At 37.4% G+C, this 21,676-nt stretch overlaps 3 protein-coding genes across 5 annotated transcripts; 1 reads left to right on the top strand and 2 right to left on the bottom strand.

Annotated features, from left to right (window-relative positions):
* Positions 1–545: 545 nt before the first annotated feature.
* LOC103719237 (SKP1-like protein 1A) lies at positions 546–6,938 on the top strand. Its single transcript, XM_008808379.3, has 2 exons — positions 546–1,051; positions 6,501–6,938. The coding sequence occupies exons 1-2, from the start codon at positions 734–736 to the stop codon at positions 6,672–6,674; spliced, it is 492 nt and encodes a 163-aa protein (XP_008806601.1). The 5' UTR covers positions 546–733; the 3' UTR covers positions 6,675–6,938.
* A 727-nt stretch (positions 6,939–7,665) lies between these two features.
* On the bottom strand, positions 7,666–11,259 carry LOC103719238 (uncharacterized). Of its 2 annotated transcripts, XM_088712797.2 has the most exons (3): positions 11,168–11,213; positions 11,107–11,137; positions 7,666–8,251 (listed from the first exon to the last, which is right to left on the bottom strand). In XM_088712797.2, exon 3 carries the CDS (start codon positions 8,239–8,241, stop codon positions 7,969–7,971), a length of 273 nt encoding a protein of 90 aa, XP_088568923.1. In that variant the 5' UTR covers positions 8,242–8,251; positions 11,107–11,137; positions 11,168–11,213; the 3' UTR covers positions 7,666–7,968. The 2 variants fall into 2 exon arrangements, with proteins under 2 accessions (XP_088568923.1, XP_088568922.1); XM_088712796.2 differs by having other exon boundaries at positions 11,107–11,259.
* A 2,056-nt stretch (positions 11,260–13,315) lies between these two features.
* Positions 13,316–19,198, bottom strand: LOC103719239 (uncharacterized). 2 transcript variants are annotated; one of them, XM_008808382.6, is made up of 2 exons: positions 17,228–19,198; positions 13,316–13,671 (listed from the first exon to the last, which is right to left on the bottom strand). In XM_008808382.6, the coding sequence occupies exons 1-2, from the start codon at positions 19,063–19,065 to the stop codon at positions 13,665–13,667; spliced, it is 1,845 nt and encodes a 614-aa protein (XP_008806604.4). In that variant the 5' UTR covers positions 19,066–19,198; the 3' UTR covers positions 13,316–13,664. The 2 variants fall into 2 exon arrangements, with proteins under 2 accessions (XP_008806604.4, XP_008806605.4); XM_008808383.6 differs by lacking the exon at positions 13,316–13,671 and having other exon boundaries at positions 17,224–19,167.
* Between the last annotated feature and the right edge of the window lie 2,478 nt (positions 19,199–21,676).

Below are 21,676 nucleotides of genomic sequence, written 5' to 3'. Positions count from 1 at the left end.
AAAAAAAAGCTTCAAACGCAATGTTTGGCGCGTATTGCGGATTAAAGCAGTTATACTTGAGGATAATTCGGCTAAGATTATCGATTGGATTCAGAGAGGTACCGGCGACATTGATAGGTGCTACTCCTTCGAGATATTCGGGCTATGACTAGTGACAGCGTGGTGTTTCATGCTAAGTACATTCAGAGAGAGGCCAACTAGGCCATGGACTGGATTGAGGAGAAGAAACTGAATCATCCATTTTAACAAATTTTTATTTTTTAAACCTATTAATCTTAAAAAAAAAAAAAGCCTACCTAGTAAACTTCTTGCTCTCTTTCTGCTAGAAATGTCCCTTGGCCCTAATCCTCGGCGAAGACGCAAAGTGTGGCTTTTATAAGGGAAAGCGTCAGGCCGATCCATAAACCCGGAAATAAAATGAAGTTCGTTCCAAGTCAACGGCAAGGGCATTGGGACTTGGGAGGCCGATGGAGCACGATATTAATCGACGAATTTGGAGGACCCAATTAAAAACCTTTGAACCCGAGGAAGAATGAGAACAACTCCGGCAAAATAGAGGGGGCAAAGTGTAATATTCTCCGATATCCTTCTAGATATCTCGCACGACGACGGAGGAAAACGAGGCCAAAACGAAGTAAAAAAAGATAGAGAAACCGCATCACTTCGTTGTTCTCTGCTAGGGTTTCCTCCTCCTCCTCCGGTACCTTCTCTCCGGCGATCGATTCCGGCTGCTATGGCGGAGCAGAAGATCACTCTGAAGAGTTCCGACGGCGAGGTCTTCGAGGTGGAGGAAGCGGTGGCGATGGAGTCCCAGACGATCAAGCATATGATCGAGGATGACTGCGCCAGCAACGGCATCCCCCTTCCCAACGTAACCAGTAAGATCCTCTCCAAAGTGATTGAGTACTGCAAGAGGCACGTTGACGCAGCCGCCGCCTCTTCCAAGTCGACCGCCGACGACACCTCCTCCAAGCTAGCCGACGACGAGCTCAAGGCTTGGGATGCCGAGTTCGTCAAGGTCGATCAGGCCACCCTCTTCGACCTCATCCTGGTCAGATCGCTTGCCCCTAGATCTGTTTCCCCCCTTTTTTGATTATAGATCTTGTTAGGGTTTAATCATTTGCTTGTTTCTTGATGATTTAGGTCTAGGGTATCAATCTAGTTCAGTTTATTTATTTATATTACTCTCGTATTTAATGATTTGTGTGAGCTTTTTCTGTAGGGGCATTGATTGGGGGTTTCTTTTGGTTTGTATGCTGGGATTTGTTGCTAGGTGTTATTTTGTTTAGATTCCTTATTTGACTCATCTTTCTCTGGATGCGACTTCTTTTATAGAAATATGAAAGCATGATCTGGTTTCATTTGGTTGATATATTTGTAACATTCGATGAGATTGCCGAGCCCTATTTTCTCGGTTGATTTTGATTGCATTATATTTGAAAAAAAATTGCTGGTCTGACTGTTAATATACGTGTATCACTGCCAAAGGTCTTTAAGAAGGATACACAACTACTTTTGTTAATCAAGGATATACCTTTGTCTTTCTTTCATATTGTGTATAAGTGGTTTAGTGGGGATAGTTTTAATGTTATCTCCATTGATTTCATCATTTTGCCAGCCCCCATTGATTTGAATTCATTGGCTGGATTTGGTTCTAGGGAATGACTAGGGTACGCAAATTTTGAGGGGGTTAATGGCTATCTGATTTGCTTTGTGCCATCATAATGATTATCATGGAAGATCTTTAGGCTCCTTCTCCGTTGAAAAGTTGGCCAACTTTCCTATTGTCCAACCCGTTGACCAACTTACCCATGTTCGCATGCTCTGGGTAAAAAAGTGAGCTTGCTAAGTTAATTTTTCATAGGCAGCATTTACTCATGAAATAGGTGGAAACACTTACCCACCTGGTAAATGGGCAAATTGGTAAAGTGAACCTATTTTCTGATCTCAAAATGCCCCCTTATGCCGATACACTAATAAACTCTAACCCTTCACTTGCTCTTTTCATATCTAACAAACCCTAACCCCAACAGCATCGCTGTAATCCTCAACCAGTTTTCGACCAAAACATTGGCGGATTCCGATGAGTCTCATATTTCTTACTCAAAATCTCCTCCTCTTCCTTTTATTTGGTGTGTTTTTCATTTTTGTCTTGCCAATGATTATAGATGTTCTCGGCCTGTATTTCTCAAGATGCTTTTCACATTATTTATAGGTACTAAAATTGTCATTTTTTATTTTTCCAAAGTTGATTATGTAAATCCTTTTTTTTTCTTTACTTGTGTTTAATTGAATGCATTTTTTACTATTTTGTCATGCACTTGTATCATCTAGCCCTCTCAGTTTTGTATGGGCCGAAAGCCTAGTTTGGTATAGGAAATTGGGTTTCCAGTGATAAAGGGGCAATACGTGATAAGTGTGCAAATTGGAACTGGAAGCAGCATATTATGGAAAAGATGTATAGATCTTAGAAACTTATTAGGACAGTTGTAATGCAAAAGAAAAAATGGGTAACAAATTTTGAAGCCACTTTCCAATGTATAAAAGAACATGGGTAAATTATTTTCTATCTAAGTGTTGCTTGGATAACACTTATCCAAGAAAATGCTGATTCCTAGGTAAGTTTCATGATCCCCAGAGAACGAGCCCTTAGTTTGACCTCACTTGTTATGTTCATTATCTTTGGTATAGTTGAGTTATCATTGGCTATAGCTGCATGATATCTTCATGTCAGGGAGGGAAGGAGGAAGATGGCAAAGATAAAGGTGAAAGAATAATATCTATTTAGGAGGAAACCTCCTCAAATGTCACATGAGACTTTTATTTGACAGTTCACCATTAAGTATATTACTTATAATGATTGCAGCAGCGTTTACTCAGTTGTATTTTTAAATGTTTTAAATTCTTGTTATATTTGGCTGAAGTGTGAAGTTTTGGCCAGGACCAAGCTATGCTACTCATAACTTTTGAAATAGCCTGAAGTACTTGCTTTCAAAGACATTGGTATCGTACTTGGTCATGGCTCCATAAGAAGAAATTCGTAGGTCGTGAAAAGATCCGACACTTGGACATGCACATAGAACCAACAATCAAAACCGAGATATGCAGAGACCAAGTTGAAGCCTACCTTAATTTTGGCTTTCAACTGGTTTTAGTCAAACTGATTAATTTTGTTGCAGCTTGTGACTAGTTTCGATTGTTTTTCCCAGTTTCTGCCAAAATTAAGCTAATTCATCATATGTGTTATGTTTATTATTATCTGGCTGTTTAATATAATTCTTTGGTGACATTTCTTCATTTCTTTTAAGCATGTTTGACCATATACAACTGGTTATCTTTTTTTTCGTTTTTTTTTTCAATTAGAATAAGGGATTTTGGCTTAGGTTGTAGCATTTCTTCTAGTTGGGAATCACTTATTCATGTAATATTTCAGACTTCTGAAGCCTCTTGAATAGTTTTTATGATGTACATATCATCATATGCTTTGTAAAAGTATAAGTATATGATGAAAAAGACTACAATGTTTTTTTAGTTGTTAACTAGTCCATGTATAAGAAAGTAAATAAACAAGCAAATCATGGTTACTAACTGAATTTGTTTCAAAACAATACTATGTGATGGATCCTTTCTATAAGATTTAGACGATCAATAATTTAGGATTACTTCAACATTTATTTTAGTTCTTCTTCAACATTTTTTGCAGTTGTTCATTAATTTAATGTATAAGAAAATAAATAAGCAAGAAAACCATGATTATTAACTGAGTTGATTTAATACGAAATTTAAGTATGGGATAGAATTTTTTTATGATTTATGCAATCTAATGAGTGGTATGTTTAGCTTTCAAGAAGCAATTTCTGGACAATTTTTGGAATCATTGTAACAATAGCAATACTACTTGAAGAAACTCTAAAAGAAGTATTTTTTTAATGTGAAATACTCTCTGGCATTTTAAAGAAAATTTTAAAAAGGAAAAATAGAAAGAAAGGAGGTTCAAGCACGCAAACCCCGACCCACCCCCACCTCACTGCCCCGAGAAAGAAAAAGAATAAAAAAGAAAATAAGAGAAGGGGGGGCACGAGAAAAAAAAGATATACTTTAAGGAAATAATTATTATGAGGATGATGAGTGTACCTTGCTTTCTAAGGCTTCTTTCAACATCTTAAATTCCTATATATGGTCATAAGGACATCATATACCATCCATTCGATCACTGTTAATTATCAGCAACCAAAGTCGAGTCTCAATTCTGTGATGAAGCAGTTGTAAACATGTCACCAACTTTTAGTACTTGAAGCATGAATTGCATTTCAACATATTTTGAGTTCTGATGCTTCCATAAGTTTGAAAACTGCAAATAGGATTCCCCCTTCAATACTTGATATGTTAGGCATCTGACATGTCAGGCACTTGGTGTGGCACACTCTTCGTTGCTCCCATTTGCATTTTTAATTGTCACATGCAGAAGATATTGAATAGATTTCCATCTGAGCTTTGTTTTTGGGGGCATTTGATAAATTATTTTGAGTTATGCTTGCTTGATCCTGGAGAGAACTTGAAAGAGAATGCAGTGGCATCATGAATTTTCTCCAAATTGTTTCCTGTGACTACCATTTGATCGTACGGTCAAGCGTGGAGAGATGGAATTATGCACGGTGAAGTTGGGCAATGACTCACTATATTACCTATCTGGATGATGAGTCTCAATCCTGTGGCTGAACATGCTCAGCTGAATTATATTATGCAATGCATGAGGTTTTTTTTTATTATTATAAATCACCTGGTTTAGTGGTTTGTTAGTTATTACTTTTTGGATCACTTAACATGGATTTAGGGGGAGAGAATTGTACATGAAAGAAAAGCCGGCCCTTGCCTTTTTGCTGGTATCAGGTTTCTTCAGATAATTTTACTTTGATACTGTATTTATTTATTCATTTGCTGCTGGAATTTGTCCTTATTTTCGTCTTAGGCATCTATTCCATAATTAGTATACGGGGAATTATGATAATATATATTTTAGGACTTGTTTGGTTTGTGGGAAGAGGAGGAGGGAAAGAATGGTCAAAGGAAAAATGGAGAAATGCCTCATGTTTGGTTGGAGTTTTTAAAGGAGAGAGATGAAAAAATGGCTTCGCATGTGAATAAGATTCTCACATTTCATGGGAAGAAAAACCCATATGGGTTTCCCACTGGCTGAAAATTGAGATAATTTTTTTTCAAAAATATCTTTAAGCTTTTAAATAGAATGGGATAAGGCCTTTCCCTTTATTAAGGGTATAACATGTACTTCACACAACTTTTCTGAGAAAGTAGATGCTCAACCAAGCATAAACTACTCTAAATATGCCACTTTCTTATGGTTAACCAAACAAGCAAAAACCTCTTTTCCAGGCATCAACTTCTCAAGAAAAACATTCTAGTGAGAAATTTTTTTTTCCATGAACCAAATGAGTCCTTAGTGTTGCACAATTCATGAGTATCTCAAGATGAGCTGGTATTGTTACTTGTTTGTGTGCACTTGCTGTTGTAGGTTCACTGGATAATGGGGCTTTTTTACTTTTGTTGGCTGGAGTACGTTGTTATAGTTAAACTGGTGGACATGAGTGGATGACCCTTGTGGCAATGAATGTCTTATATATGCTATGGTTTAAGAAGGCCGGTAACCCTAATAATAGGAACCTTCTGAAACCAAAATATTATTATTCTTTTAATGGAAATAACTGCCATTCTTTCCTAGTCAAGCGTTGAGCCAGATCATTTTGGAAGTAATAAATTGTGACTTTTGTGGCATAAAATTCTATCTGTTATGTAGTTGTTATATCTCATTTTAACATGAGATAATTCCTTTATTTGATAATGACTATTCATAGAATAAGAAATTGTTTCTTAACCTGATATAGATTTTCTTTTGAAACATATGATTTTAATTTAATGAACAATGAAAATGAGCATAATGGCCATGGTTCTCCTTGTTTGTCACTATGGTGATGCCGGCTAAATAATGATCATCAGTACAATACCTGTTATGTTTATGTAATATATTAGGAGGCCTTCAAAACCATAAAGTGACGTAATAGAATAACAATCGTCTATAATACTCTTTTTTTGAATTTGCAATTTTGCGGTGTATCCTTTTGACCTGTACGATATAGGTTGCAGTGTACCAAGGCAATGTTTGTGTATCACTGTGGAATGATCCTTATCTATCCCTTTTTTTGGGTTATTCCAGGGACTGGAGGGTGAGTGAGATTGGTTTAGGAATTTTAGAGCTAATGCAATATTTTCCCTTATTAAGACTTTACATGTTATGTTTATTAGTTGCAACATGTGTTCTGCTTCTCCTTGTCTCGGGTAGAGTTTGTCCTTCCTTGCTCATAAGCTTTTATATATTTTCAAAACCAGAATTCATCTGCTTCAAGATTTATTTCTGCATTCACATAGTTTTTGAATTGTTAGAATTTTATCATTCTCTTTTATAATTCTTGTTTTGATATTTCCAGGCTGCAAACTATCTAAACATTAAAGGCCTACTGGATTTGACCTGCCAAACCGTGGCTGATATGATCAAGGGGAAGACCCCTGAAGAGATCCGCAAAACCTTCAACATCAAAAATGACTTCACTCCAGAAGAAGAGGAAGAGGTCCGGAGAGAGAACCAGTGGGCCTTTGAGTGAATGGAATTGAAATTGGATATGATATTTATCTGATAGGTGGGTAGCGGGCATTGGGTTGACGATGTTTTAGATTGATGGTCTGAAGATATTGGACTTTTATATGATGCTATTACTTTACTGTAAGCTGAGCAATGTATGTTGGGTTGGTTGCTTGTTATGGACATGTGGACTCCTTGCAAACCTCATTAGGGTACTTTGTGTATGACTTGCTCTTGAAGCATGCAACTTTGATGATTATATAACATTTCGTTGATTTTGTTTGTAGATTCATGGTGCAGTTAGCATTTTAATGTGTGCTGTCATGTCTGCCTGCCTAGTGTAGTCTTCATGAAAAATCAAATATAGATACACCTGATGAATTGAGACAGAAATCACGCAGTACACAGTTCTCAATTGCTAAGCAGTGAGTTTCTTTCCTGTAGGTTTTCGTTTGATTATACATCAGTTGATGTTCTTTTAATTTTCAGGTGGGAGTTGATAGTTCTGATTGCAGTTTTAAAATTCTTGTGTTCCTTAGGTTACTGAAATAACCATGGTTGAAATGGACATTGTAGGAATTATCATCTCACTGAAAGCTTGCTTTCATTTGCCGATTTCGGGCAAATCAAACAAACCATGTCCTGTTGATCTGACAGCCAAAGCAGCATCTCGGCCTCGACCCAGCTTAAGTCAGCTTCCAAGGAAGAACGATCTAACGCTTGGCAACCAATTTGAGACTTGAGGTGTTCGTTATCCGGGATAAAAGTTGTTTGGTTTTTGTCTGGTGGGACTCCTAGTAGCCCAGCTTTGGCATTAGCTGACCTGGGATAATCAAAATTGCCGGAGGTTCTCTGTGATCTAGCTGTTTGGTTTATTTTCAGAGAGAGAGCTTCTTATGTTGGTAATGGAAAAGATTGGTCAATGAACAGTAACCCTTCCTATGAACCGACTCCCGCTTACCTAATAACATGATGATGTAGAACACCACTAGTACTGTACATGAGCAAGTGCATTTTTCATCACCCAACTGATACTTTGTATTAATTGCACATAATTAAGATGGCAGCAAAAAAGTTAAACTTACATACCAAGTAGTATGATGATCCAGTAGCACTGTACATGATCAAGCATGAACAGAATAAGAATGTGGGCTAATTCGTTATGACGTCCATTCCGTTTTGCCACATTTTTGGATATCTTATACAGGGAGCTACAAGATACAAGGCCTTTGCTACATCTAATCAGCATTGCATTCCCATAATCGCATTAGTTGTTTCTTTTGGATCCTTCTACCTCACCAAAGATTACAAGGCAGCTATTTTTGCTTCCTGGATTTCTTCGATGGATTGTCAAGTTCTTCACTTTCATCTCCCGAAGACCCCTCAAGCGCTTCATCAGGAACATCATTTGGGGCATTGTGTTTGGTGATATGGTCTTTTAGTATGCTCATACTCTTCTCCTTCATTGTAGCCAACTGTTCAGATAGAATGCCTGTTTCTGAATTAACAGAGAACAATTCTGACCCAAGACGCAGGGTGGCTTTGACTCTGGGTTCAGAATGGAGAGCATCATGAAGTTGATCTTCCATTAGCAATGACCTGCAGAACAGATAAACATAGAAAAAAAAACAAGGTGACAAATTTCACTGGCATTTTAGTAGTGCACCCTTGCAGTCAAGGAACATGAGACATTTCTCAAAGCAAACTATACAATTTGATGGGTTTAAGTATTTCCTAGGTTAAATTGCTGCAAGAGAATATATTGGGGATGCAAGGTGAGAAAAGATACATATTTAGCATTTTTTTTCTTTTTCTGAAAAACAAAATGAATGTTTTTTTAAGAAAGCATTTGATTTCCCTTTGAAACAAATCACTTATGAATTGAAACATTTTTTTTTAAAATCATCAAACAGAATATATAGTTTTCTCAAAAAAAAAATCAAATAAAACATATAGTTCTCAGATTTCACAAGATAAATGGACCATTAAAGAAATACCTGAAAAATATGGAATTCCATATATTTCCTGCCAACTAATTATCCTCTCAAAGAATACCTGACAAATATCTCCCTATTGAGAGTCAATAAACGCAAACACCCAGCTCGAGAAAAGAAAAAAATCCTCAGATCCTTTAACATATGTGGCAATTAGTGCATATTACACTTCAGAAATTTTCCTTATGCTAGCAAGATATTCTTGCAAAGAGGTGATGCATAATAATTAATATACACATCCATATCGCATTTTGAACCACTAATCTTTCTATAAGACTATCACACTTGCCTCCTACTCTAGCAAGTTTCACTTCCTCAAATTTGAAAAACATCTTCTGAAGCACCTAATCCTGCAAAAAATACACATTCATATCACATTTCGAACCACTAATCTTTCTATAAGACTATCACACTTGCCTCCTACTCTAGCAAGTTTCACTTCCTCAATTTTGAAAAACATCTTCTGAAGCACCTAATCCTTCAAAACACTTTCAATTCACCAATTGATAAACATTTCACCATCTTAATTGCCCTCAATAAATATTAACATCACAGAAGATGATGCCAAGTATGCACTTGACTGGTAGTATAGCGCACACAAAGAAAGAGAGAGAGGTCGACGAAAATGTACTATCTCGTTCAGAATTAATGCAAAAATCAGGTGGAGTACTAACACCCTATGAGTAAGACGCCATACTAAGTGCCCTATGCATGGATCCTATGAACCTATGGTATACAATCTAAGAATATCCTCATACATAAACATAATGTAAGTTAAAATACACCTCGAGTCTTAAATAAATTCCAAACCTCAAAGCTAATATGAAACTAAAATGCTTTTAGGATTCCATGCAATAAAAATCTGCATAAGGAACCAAAGTATGATCCAGGAGAAACTTTATATACAGTTTGGAGCAAATCATCAAACTCAAATAAGAAATGAAGAGAGGAGCATTAGAAATCTAATTTCTTTCACTCATTATCAAAGCTGTTCTACACCATTCTCTCCTCCTTTTAGAACTGTAAATTTCATAAAACAACTCTAAGACAGTATAATACTTAAAGACCATTCCTAAGCATAACTTGACACTTTTGAATTAAAAAAAAAAGGAATTGGTTCTCCTGGAACCCTGTACAGAAATATGGTCTGCAGAAAAAAAAGAAGGAAAACAAAGCACATACTCCACTTGCTTATTTTTTAAAAGTTAAACAAAAGACCCTAAAATATAAATTATGTCAATCTAACTGCTGTCTGATCTAACACATGTAAAACTTGGAACAACAGCAAATATAACTTGGAAAAAAGGTCTGAAAAATGAAGTAACCAAGATTCATACCTAATCAAATCATGACCTGCATCAGAAGAAAAGCATACTATTGAGTAAAGCAACATAGCAACACTGTCAACTAAAAAGTGAGATACGGAGTAATGGCGCCACATCCACATAATGCCACAAGCCTGTAAACAAGAAATACCAACATTGAAAAGATGATCTCATGACCTACATGGACCGATGACAGAGTAAGGCATAGGAAGGAGCTTGCTATAAGTGGAAAGCTTAAGAAGCAAATCTTGAAGTTGCAAACCTCAAGATACCAGAGATAAGGTCAGTATTTTCAGAACCATACGCAAGTAGAGTAAGATAACCACCATCGACACTTGATTCTAGATGAATAAGCTGGCAAGAAAGATTATGGCAACCTATGTAAAATTTTGAGAAGACTAAAACTGAGATAGATAGCAAGCTATCCCATAACATGTACAATGAGATTTTGGGGAAAGGAAGGTAATGACACATTTGTCCAATCCTTAGTTGCTTGGAGCATGAGTAGGAAAAACTTAAACAGAAAGCCTTGCAAGGATCAAGGAGACAGAGAGAATAATGGAAACCATTGAAAGATGAAGCACTAGGCTAGTCTGTGGAGATGACCAGGTGACCTAAACACACTTTAAATTTTTGAAGCACAAGAACAGTGTTTACTGGCTAAATGGATAGTTTGCTGCTTCCCTCTCCTCGTAGTTTTACTCTTCTCTTGTCCCAGCTTTCCCATTTTATTCCTTTCTAAGTGATTAAGTTGTTCCTTTTCTTCTCATCACCTCATCTCATCCCTAAAGTTACTGCAAGCCCGCAAGATTAATAGGGAAAATTCCGATCCTCCAAATCAAATTTCTAATACCAGAAGTTCTAATATAGATTGAGATTTATTAAAAATTCACAATGCTTTTCCAAATGTGTCGATCAAATTTAAATAAAATCGTCGAAGGAAAAAAAATCAATTAAAATTTAAAAAGACCAAGACTACTCGTGGAACCCTATTAAATAAAGCAATCAACTGGGTTTGGTCTAATTCGGCTAAAACCTAAAATCCCGAACTCCGGAAGATGGGAATAGATCGAAATACTTCCAGACAAGTCTCTAAGGAAGCATTTTGATCCGCCCTAAGCTTGATATATATTACCGTTAGCAAGACTGCCGCCTCTTGCGCCCTCTGCGACCTTCGCCGCCGTGCGCAAGGTCTCGCTCGCCCCTTTTCCCCCCCTTCACCGAAAACGCGCGCTAAATTAGGGCTCCTTTTTACAACCCTAATTTGTTAACGTGCTTTTCATAACGGCGTTGTTCCGTTATAACGGAGCTCACAGAAACCGAACGTTTGTAAAAGCTATCCATCATTCCATCCCATGTCTTGTCAATATTAAAATAATAGCAATTATAACATCCTTATAGCAGTATTATAACGAAAAAAATGTCGGATATATAATAAAATAAAAATAATGGCGTCATGATCCACCTAACTATTTACTTAATAAAAATTGTTTTTGATGGTTCAATTTTATTCAGTAAATTTTGAAAATATTGAATTTTTATATTATTATGTCAATTTTTAATAATTTATGTTATTGGGAAAATAGTGTAAATGTTAAATAATAGCCCTTATTTATGTTAGAATACAAAATATTCCACTAGCCGCTATAGTTTTGGGATGTATATATATATATATATATATATACACACACATGTGCGCCATGCCTACATACATAGATACATACATACATACATACATACATACATATATATATACACACACGCACACACGTGCATACTCTTATAAAATTATATAATTATATGTTTATCTTAGAAAATTATAATTTCCATAGATTTATTTAAATTTATGATCCAATTTAGGTTACTCTTTTCAAACGATTGTATCTCAAATGACACATAGTTTAAAAACTTTCTTCTCCTATTGAAAAGAGAAAAAATAGATTTTTAATCATAGGAGAAAACATTCACGGTAAATTGGAATCGGTAACTATTTTATACTTTAAACTTTGAACTAGTGAATAATTCATAAATTTGTATTTTAAATTATGTTTCTTTAATAGTATAACAAAAGAAAATGATTTATGACTAAACAATATCAATTATTTTCAACAATCAATCTATTTTAGTTTCAAGTATAACAAAATACATGTATATGCGTAAAACTCAAAAAAAAATTGTTACATAGATATCAAACTTGCTCTTTCTCTCATGAACATATTTTTATAGAGAATTATTTTGTATATTTATCCTTGCCATTATTTTCCACTAGATGGCAATGTCAAACTTCAACTAAAGTATTATTAGATTTACAAAATAATATTTTACCTTCACAAAACTAGCTTAAGAAAAAAAATTAAATTTTGCATATCTACCCCTACAATCATGTTACCTTAGATGGTGCCATTAAACTACTATTAAGTTGTTATCAAACTTATGAAATGATATTTTTAACATCATAAAACCGGCTACAAAAATTTTAAATTAAAATACTATTTAAAAGCCGAACCGAACCCCCAATCACTAAGTAAAATACAAATCTCTTAACCACCAAAATAATTTATATTAATGTTTTAAAATGATGATTCATTTTAAAGAATCTTCTGATTGCACGAAAGGTCAGAGTTCTTAAAATGGCAAATGTATCCAAATCCACAAAAAGAGGAAAAGAAAAAAAATACAATAGTAGCTCAGCACAATGAGAAAAGGAGTCTAAACTCTCTATTCTCCAAATCCGTCCAGTTCAATGACACATCACTTGAATTCAATTATTATAGACTTCATACAATATGTAAAAGGTTCCAACTGTTAGGAAGTAAAGCTGAAGCTAAGAGGGCCTCACAAGCCAGAGCACATTAACTGGGCGTTCAAATACTCATGAATTCCTAATATTAGAACTTGCAAAATTCTCGATCAATTCCTAATGGAAGATAAACAGCACTGATCTTATAATTTAAATCCTCTGACCTTGATTCATGGATGAAAAATCTATATAGCTCCAGCTTCTTGAAATGTCATTAAGAGGGGCCTCACAGCACTTGTTAATATACATCAGGTTTTTTTTGTGTAGGACATGTATCAGGTTTTGCAGCATCATAAACTTGGTTAAAAAGTTTAAACTTTCAGATGAGCGGGGTGCATTTGATTTCACCGGTAACTTCAGTTCAAGGCCGAGGCAAATATAAATTCCATCAAATTAGCAAGCAAAATTTTCACTAATAATACTACAACCATAGTTATGAAAGCCAGGTCATTGACAAGCAGAATAATCCCTCAATTATTAAAAAGAAAATCGAAAAAGAACATGTAAATACAGAATGATCCCATCATGCGCTAGAGGCCACAAATAAAACTAACCATTATGTCATAAATGAAACAATTTCTGGATATATATTGTTTCTTTGAGCAGCATAGATTGGAGAAATACAGCTTAAAGTGTACACGAACTACATTGTTCAATGGCACGATGCCTGTAACAATGACAAACAGCTTCAGAGAGTAAGCAGCCAAGTCCATCATAGCGAATGCAGAAAGCTTGAAAACTTGATGGTATTGCCATGATCTGAGGCAAATTAACACAGCTAGTATCTATAAAAAACTGGAATGGAACTTCAAGCACTCAAAGGAAAGTGTGCAGGCTTCCGTCCAAACGATTGAGATGAGCCTCATCATCTAAGTTTAAGAGTGCCTGGATAACTAATCCCTGCATATCACAAAACAAATTACAGCTTCAGAAATCCAAATTAACAAAAAGAAAAAACAAAGAAATAGAGAGTTTTCTTCTACTGCTTCAAAAGGGCATATGAATCCACGAGATCTGGAAATTTCAAAAGCATAATTCAAGAAGGCAAAAAAAGTATTTATATAATTACTCATGTTATACAGTTGAAATATTGAAAGGATTTATCTCCTTGTCTAATGAAACAGCCATTTTAATCATCAACTAACATTCTTCACATCTTATATTACAGTAGTCATTCATATTTTGACCAGTTTATGTATGCTTGACTTCTTGTGGTAGGCCTTATGTGTAATGTTGTCAGTGCCATATCATGCCTGCCATACACTGGGAAGCATATGCATACACTGGCCCGCATGAATTGGCACTGCAGCCATGCCGCATGCCTGTTTTGCACAACCTAAAAGCATGGCATCACTGAACTATTGCATGTGAATAAGCATGATTGGTTCAGGATATTTGCTATAATTCAATCTGTTGTGGATAAGTAAACATTCAACAGAATATTAAAGCATGCTTCACCAGATATTTGCATAATGTACACTTGGCCAAAATTAATACACTGGGTTTAAGATGTGTCAAAATTGAAAAAAAATCTGTGACTTGCACCTAGTCTACAGATTATGATAGATGAACCAAGATTCAACTGCCAGCTGCAGATGCAACGTTAAGGTGCATCAAAACCTTTGATTTGTAAGATGACAGTGTGTGTTGGATGCTTTAACAGATATCATAAATTCCGAACTTAAATAACACCATGTGCAAACCTGATCTTAAATGCACATGTGGGTACGCAAGATTGCCTGCTATTCACCAATAAGTCCACTAATTTTATGCAGATGATTGGAATCTACTCTTGCATCAAAGAAAAACTTTGACAAGAAATTAGGAAAAGCCTTGAGATCTCGTAGAAGAATATTTCTTATTATGCTATGGAAAAACACATTTTGCAAGTTCCTTAAGCTTACTGTTGGCAAGAATTTAAATTCTTATATATTCTAACATGATGAGCACTAGTATCCATCAACTTTCTTGGATAATCTTCATGAAATCAAAGGAGATGACTGTAGCACTGAGTCTATGAAGTGGCGAGTGAATATAACAGAATGTTCTTACTGCAGTTCTTGAGTGGGAAAGTATGGAATTTTAGGTGTCCTTAATTGTTCCACTAAAGTTCCCCACTCCTCAACCATCTGTTTGCTTGGCCAGAGGACCAGCACCAATAGAATACATCTAGCATCTGTTTAGCCAGTCATCATATTTAGAGCCGCAAACCTGGTGTTTTTGGGCAATATGGAAGACGATATTCACAAATAAGGTGCCATTGAAGAGAGTGATGCAGAAAATAGGAGGATGGGCAGAAGACCCTATGTCCAACAAGAAATCAGATATTCTAATCCCGATACTTCAGGAAGCAACTTGCATCCATGGGTCATTTTTTTTGCAGATAAAGAAATTTTGGGCCAGAGGCCGCATGAGACAGAATCATAGCAGTCCTATTTATTAGGACAATTTTTATGTATATCTTTTGACATATAAAAGCAATGAAAGAACATTTTTGTGTTAAATTTGTTTTGTCCTAAATGTCTTCAGCGAGTATGAAGCATTGTTGGAAGTTTTGCTTGTAAAGATTTCACAGAAGCCCAACTTCATTAAACCACTAAGTCATTAGGGTGGCTCAAAGTTTTTTAAATGATGTCCATATCACCCTAAAGCAACCAAAAAGATAAAACAATTGAAATAAAATTCCAAGTGCAATTTTGGCGATATGCTAGACAAATTCTACATATGTCTATGCCCTGGATACTATTATTCTGTCCAACACAGTGTATAATGATATCATGGCTAATGATGATGTCTGATAATTTAACTCTAATATCTATAACTTAGGAAATGTCACCTAAATTCCCTTTCCCATGCACAACACCCGTAATAATCTCGCAATTATTGTTATATACATATTCAACATCATGGTTTGCTTTACCAGACCGTACCATCGGATATAGAGCATACTGTACCTTACTAGTAGGGTATTGAGACTCAGTACACCCCTTCTACTGAGTGTGGGTACCAAAGCATGTGGCATACCAACACCCAATATAGGGTCTACCTATTGGGTATCCACACAGGATCTAATACCGAGACCGTTAACCTCGTTCAACATTACCATTATACTAATTTTGCAATCAACTATCATACTTCTTATTCTTCCCCTACCTCAACCTATCACTTATTAACCATAAGCTCATCAAACATGATTCTCAAGCATTATTCTTGAAGGCAATGCATATGAGAGTAAGAATTATGTATACCTTCCCTTTAATGGAGATTTGGGCCCATCATTATGCTAAATAGAAGCTAAAGACATCCTTAACAACTCAAACTCAACACAAATTCGTCATATCCTTGGACATAACTTCCCATATCATATCAATCAAGTCAGTCACATTGCTTCAATTGTACAAATTGACAAATCAAGCCACTTCCTTTCATCATCAACTATTCTTCAACCCGTTGATCTATAGAAAAATGATGTCAAATCTTAGCAACATGAGATTCAGAACTATTCATCATGCTATTGTTAGAAATGAGGAAAGAAAGGCCAAACAACCAGCCCTAGAACTAGTGATAAGAGACATGGTGGCAACTTACTTTCACCTTAACCAAGGCACCACACATTAAGTCAAATCTATATAGCCAACTCAACAAGAAAGGGAAAAAATTATTGTTCACATATTTCATTCATGTCAGGTGTGTTTCAGGGCTGCAATCATATAGCATCTATAACTATAAGATCCTCATTAAAAGAGAAATCTTATACTTGACACAAATTGTGGCAACTCAAATATTGAAGAAAACTCATGAAGTTTTCCCACTAAGCATTTATAGTAATGAAGTAAAATTAACTCTGTCAACGTCAAGATTAAATAATTTAGAACATGAAATACTCAGATCAACATGAACAGCAAAAAAAAAAATAATCAACCTTCCCCATGAGAAAGCACGAGACATCATTCAAAGAAAAATCTAGAATCTGAGTTGCTAACTCCTATGCGCACTCAGGAAAGAAGTCGTGAACTTCTCTAAAATTGATTTCTATTTTTTTCTGTTTTAGCATGCCTTCATCAATTCCTTCTTCCCTACTCTTGGATAGTGTCATATTATGTTAATAGGAGAAGCAAAAGAAGGACCATTCCAGGTCTTTCTAACAGAGAAACAACACATGGCCATATTCCCAGCATGAATAAAGAAAAGCTTTATAGCAGCAAGTCCAGAATTTTATGTAATGCAACAGATGATATTATAAGGTTAACATGTCATTTTCTATAAGTGAGCTGAAGACACAGATTGCAACCACAACTCGCATCAGAAATTAAGCAATGGAAAATAAGCACTGCAACAAAATGAAAGAATTAACTAGTCGGCACCATATTTATCATCCAACATAATGAACATTTATGCAGTCACCATCCTATAATAGCGATAAAAAAATGAATGACAACTTTATAAACAAACTTACCAATATTTGATCATGCCATCCCATCCGCAAGTTGCTACCTTGCTCTGCTCCAATGGATGCCACTCACACCCAATGCACACTCCTTCATGGCACTTCAAAGTCCTAAAAACTTTGCAGCTCTTCCAATCCCAAAACCAGCACTTCCCCTCTCCATCCCCTGACATAACAAACCGTCCATCTGGGGAAAAATTCACCTGGCAAGCATAACCTGCCACAATGTGCCCTGCGAATCTCTTCTTTTTATTCAGTTGAAACCTTTCCTTTGTGCCATATATAAGTATCTGATTGTCCAAGCTCTGTGCTGCCAGCCAATTTGAATTGGGATGGACAGCGATTGATGGCATGGAATGCATGTGTGGCTCACTTATATACTTTATAACCACTGGAATTCCAAACTCCCACACACGAAGGGACTTGTCATCACTCGAAGTAACAAATCTCCGGTTATTATCCACGAATGTGATGGTATTCACAGCCCCAAGATGCTGATCATACTCTTGCGTTATCTCACCACTATTCATGTCCCACTGAACAATCTTCTTATCACTCATCCCTGCAAGAAGAATGCTCTGCTTGTCTTCATCCGGGTTAAGTTTCACCACATAGGGAGTCTTCCCAGTGGAGAAGGTCGAGATTACCTTCCCAGTCTCGGTGTCCCAGTACTTGATGTTCTTGTCATATCCGGCACTCAAGAATTTGGCACCATCATTGGAGAAGCAGATGTCCCGGACCGCCTTCGAGTGGCCCATATAGGTCCGCATGCACTTGCCCGAATTGAAGACATCCCAAATCTTGACTTTTGAGTCCATGCCGGCCGAGAGGAGGAGGTGGCCATACTTGGGGAAGAACCGGATGGCGGCAACGCCCTTCGTGTGGCCGCTCCACGTATGTACCCACCGCTTGGGGATGTAGCAGTGGTCGTTGGTGGCCTTGGCATCCTTCGGAGGTGCAATCCACGACCGGCCCTGGTAATCGCGCTCCTCCTTCCCATGGAAGGTGCTCTTGTCGACTTGCTCGACCCGGTCTCCTCTCCCCTCGCCGCCCCTCTCCTTCTCGGCCTTCTTCTCGGCGTGCTCCTGGGCGTACTTCTTCTGCTCCTCGGTGAGCTCGCCCTGGACCACCTCCTTCTTCCCGGCCCAGGGGCTCTTACGGTTCTTGAGGAGCCACTCCTCGGAGGAAGGGTTGTCGACGTCAGGGCCGTCGCCGGCGGCGGCGGCGGCGGTGGAGTCGGGGTCTTCCTCGGCGGCGGCCGCCTTCATCTGGAGGCGGCGGCGCTTCTGCTCCTGCTGGGGGATGTTGTAGACGGAGAGGGCCTGGTTGCGGTCGAGGGTGTCGACGTCGCCAACATAGGAGAGGCCAGAGGGGTCGGCAGCGTAGCCATACTTGTGGAAGGTGTTGTATTGCTCATCGAAGAGGAAGGAGTGGATGGAGGCGTCCTCGACGAAGCCGAGCTTGTGGTTGCGCATGCCCTGGGGGACGCCGTCCTTGGCGAAGGGGTGGGCGGGGCCGTAGATGGGGGCCCAAAGCTGGTCGTAGGTGGGGTTGAAGACCACCGCGTGCTCAGCTGGATCGATGGGGCGGTGGAGGGAACGGGCAGTGCCGGCGGCGGACAGGGCGAGGGTGGTGTCGTCCACCCGCGGGGCGGCGGACTTGGCCGGGAGGAGCCGGGGAGGGGAGGCGGAGGAGTCCGAGTCCGGCGAGGCAGGGGCCGCCGCCGCAACATCGCCTTCTCCTCCTCCTCCTTCTCCTCCCTTCTCTTCTCCTTCTTCTCGTCGTGATTCTTCTGGCTCTCCGTCTTCTTCGTCGCTCTTGTCCGCGTAGCTTTGGAGGAGATCCATGGTGGTTTCTAGGTTTTTCGAAGACGAATGAGGGAAATTGAAGAACCCAGCTTCTGGATCCGGGCAGGGGAGGAGGGCGACGGTATGGATCGCATCGGTCTTTTTTTTTAAAAAAAAAAGTTTCTTTTTTTTCATAAATATCCTTCTAAAATTTAAATTTATATAAATACCTCCTTAAAATAATATTTATTTTTGGATTCTCGTATAACACTATTTTTACAGAAATATCTTCGATATAAATAAAATAAAATAACAAAATAAAAAATAGTGTGGATAAAAATTTTATTTTAATTAAAAATAAAATAAAATTTTAAAATTATTTCAACCCCTTTATTTTTTTTATATCTACTCATTAAAAATATTTTAATCATTTTAATTCAAAATTATTAATTTTTTAATGATATTAAATAGTGTGGTAAAATATAAAATAACAAAATAAAATAATAAAATAAATATTTAAATAGAGAATATATATAAATATTAATTTTGAGAGAATATTTATATAATATTTGATGTTTAGGAGGTGATCATGATTCATGCCAAAAAATAAAAAAATAAAAAAATAAAAAAATAAAAAGTTTTTAAGATGGACCGCATAGAGAACCGGAACTTTGCCCGGCCTACACCGAAGCGGTCGAGTTTGGATGCGGTCGATGGCGAACCATCGCGGGATTTTACCCAGCGGAGCTGAAACTGTCATTACTCCAGCTTGATGTTCAGGAATTTTCTGAAAAAAAAAAACATATCATTCTGCAGCCTCCCATAAATATGATCAGGGGATTTTCGTTTTTATGTCCACTTGGCACGAGATGTCTATAAGTGCTGCATTGGAACATCACATAGTTTAACTAATTTCGGACCCAAATTAATCTCTTATTTAAGTAACGAAGCACTCAATGTTGTTTAATCCCTCGCTACAGTAAACCTGCTGCAAGTTGTAGGAAACTCCTGCGGCCTGGATATATGACAGCTTTTATCTAAGTCCACAAAATTTTTTATTAATTTCTTTTTCTATATGAAATCAACCATCTCGACTTATCAGAAACAGATCTGAGTTGCCCAATAAATTGAAATCTGCCATATACTTTGTTCCTTCAGGGAAAAATCCCACCCATAATTATAATTATCTCAGTCTGAAAACCTCCAGTTATAAGCGCAGGGTATCAATTCATCTTGAAGTCCTTGAGAAAAGATCTATGAAGTTTTTAAAGCACCATTTTCTCTTGATAAGTAGTACATGATTATTTTTGGGGATTCGCTTTGCTTATTTTGTCACTTGATACCATGTGTGATTATATAAACATAAAATGGGAATACTTTCGGACCTTCTTTACTTAAGTAATGAAGCTCCGTACGTTTAGCATCTTACAGAAAACAAACCACTGTTTTCATTAAAAGCGCTTCTGTTCATCTCATCCTTCAACTTTTTGCATGAATATATTACACATAAAAGGGGAATTTTGAGGGTTATGGAGAGCATGTTCTTTCCGCACCCTTTTCTATTTGCACTACTTTTTATCCCTGAATGCTATGTTCAAGAGTATATATGCATAAATATGAGTTTGCGTAGAACCTTCATTGTTCTAGTAACAAAGAGTAAAAGACCCTCCACAAATAGTAATAAAAGATCCTACATCAGCTAGACTCGTTTCAGAGCCTGGACATATGAGACAAATGTCTCCAAATCCTACAGACGCGTTTTAAGTGAAAAACAAAACCAGGGAGGAGTCTGAGCAGCACGCGCGCGCGAGCCCCAGAATCGGATAATATCTGGCAGAGAAGCCCCGTGTTCCCCCTTTATATGGCCCCCACATGGGCACTGGGTGCCTCACGTGCCCTACGCAGGTGGGGGCGTGACATTTGGTATCAGAGCCGCGGACGACTCTAGTCCGAGAGTGAATGAATGAAAGATCCCACATCAGCTAGACTCGTTTCAGAGCCTGGGCATATGAGGCGGGTGTCTCCAAATCCTGCAAGCGGGGGCGTGACAAGTAAGAAGTAAGAGTTTTAGAGAAGACAAGAGTTTTAGAGAAGACTCTATCCATCAAGCACTTGCCTTTTTTGATAATTGTATCCCTCCTCTGTTTTATTGCGTCTTCCCTCATTTCAGTTCTTTACGTAAAAAGTATATATAAATATATATATGTGTGTGTAAATTGGGAGCACGCCTAGGAAATTTCTTCATTTCAGTAATAAAGAGTGGCCATATGCAACCAGTCGGAGGTGCTTTTATGTTCAAACCACTTATTTTTTTCCTTTTGGGATGACCAAAATGTCAAGTTACAATTCATGAAAGATCATTCTTAGCACTTTAAGGATTCTGCACATAGTTCTCAACTTTGGTGTGTGGATACTTTGAGCAAAAAGCTTCTTTTGAATGACCCAATAATTTCTTTTGCTTGTTATCTCTCGCATGATCCACAATTCACCTCTTTGATCTTACGTTTTACTTTTGTGAGAATTTATGCAGAGGAAAAGGTGGGTATATCTGGTAGATAGGATTTGCAGTTGCAGAGCTTGGTTGCTGCTGATGCATTTGCAGCTTAAGATGATGCTATTGAGAGCAAGATGGAAACTCAGTTGAGATGGTAATTTGCAACTTCAAGATTGC

Source organism: Phoenix dactylifera, chromosome 16 (assembly GCF_051530095.1).
Source record: "Phoenix dactylifera cultivar Ajwa chromosome 16, Ajwa_hap1_PhDact_Kaust_v1.1, whole genome shotgun sequence".
In the NCBI taxonomy this organism is placed as follows: Eukaryota; Viridiplantae; Streptophyta; class Magnoliopsida; order Arecales; family Arecaceae; genus Phoenix; species Phoenix dactylifera.
Note: the sequence above shows the minus strand (reverse complement) of the source record. Positions and strands in the feature narration are given on the sequence as shown.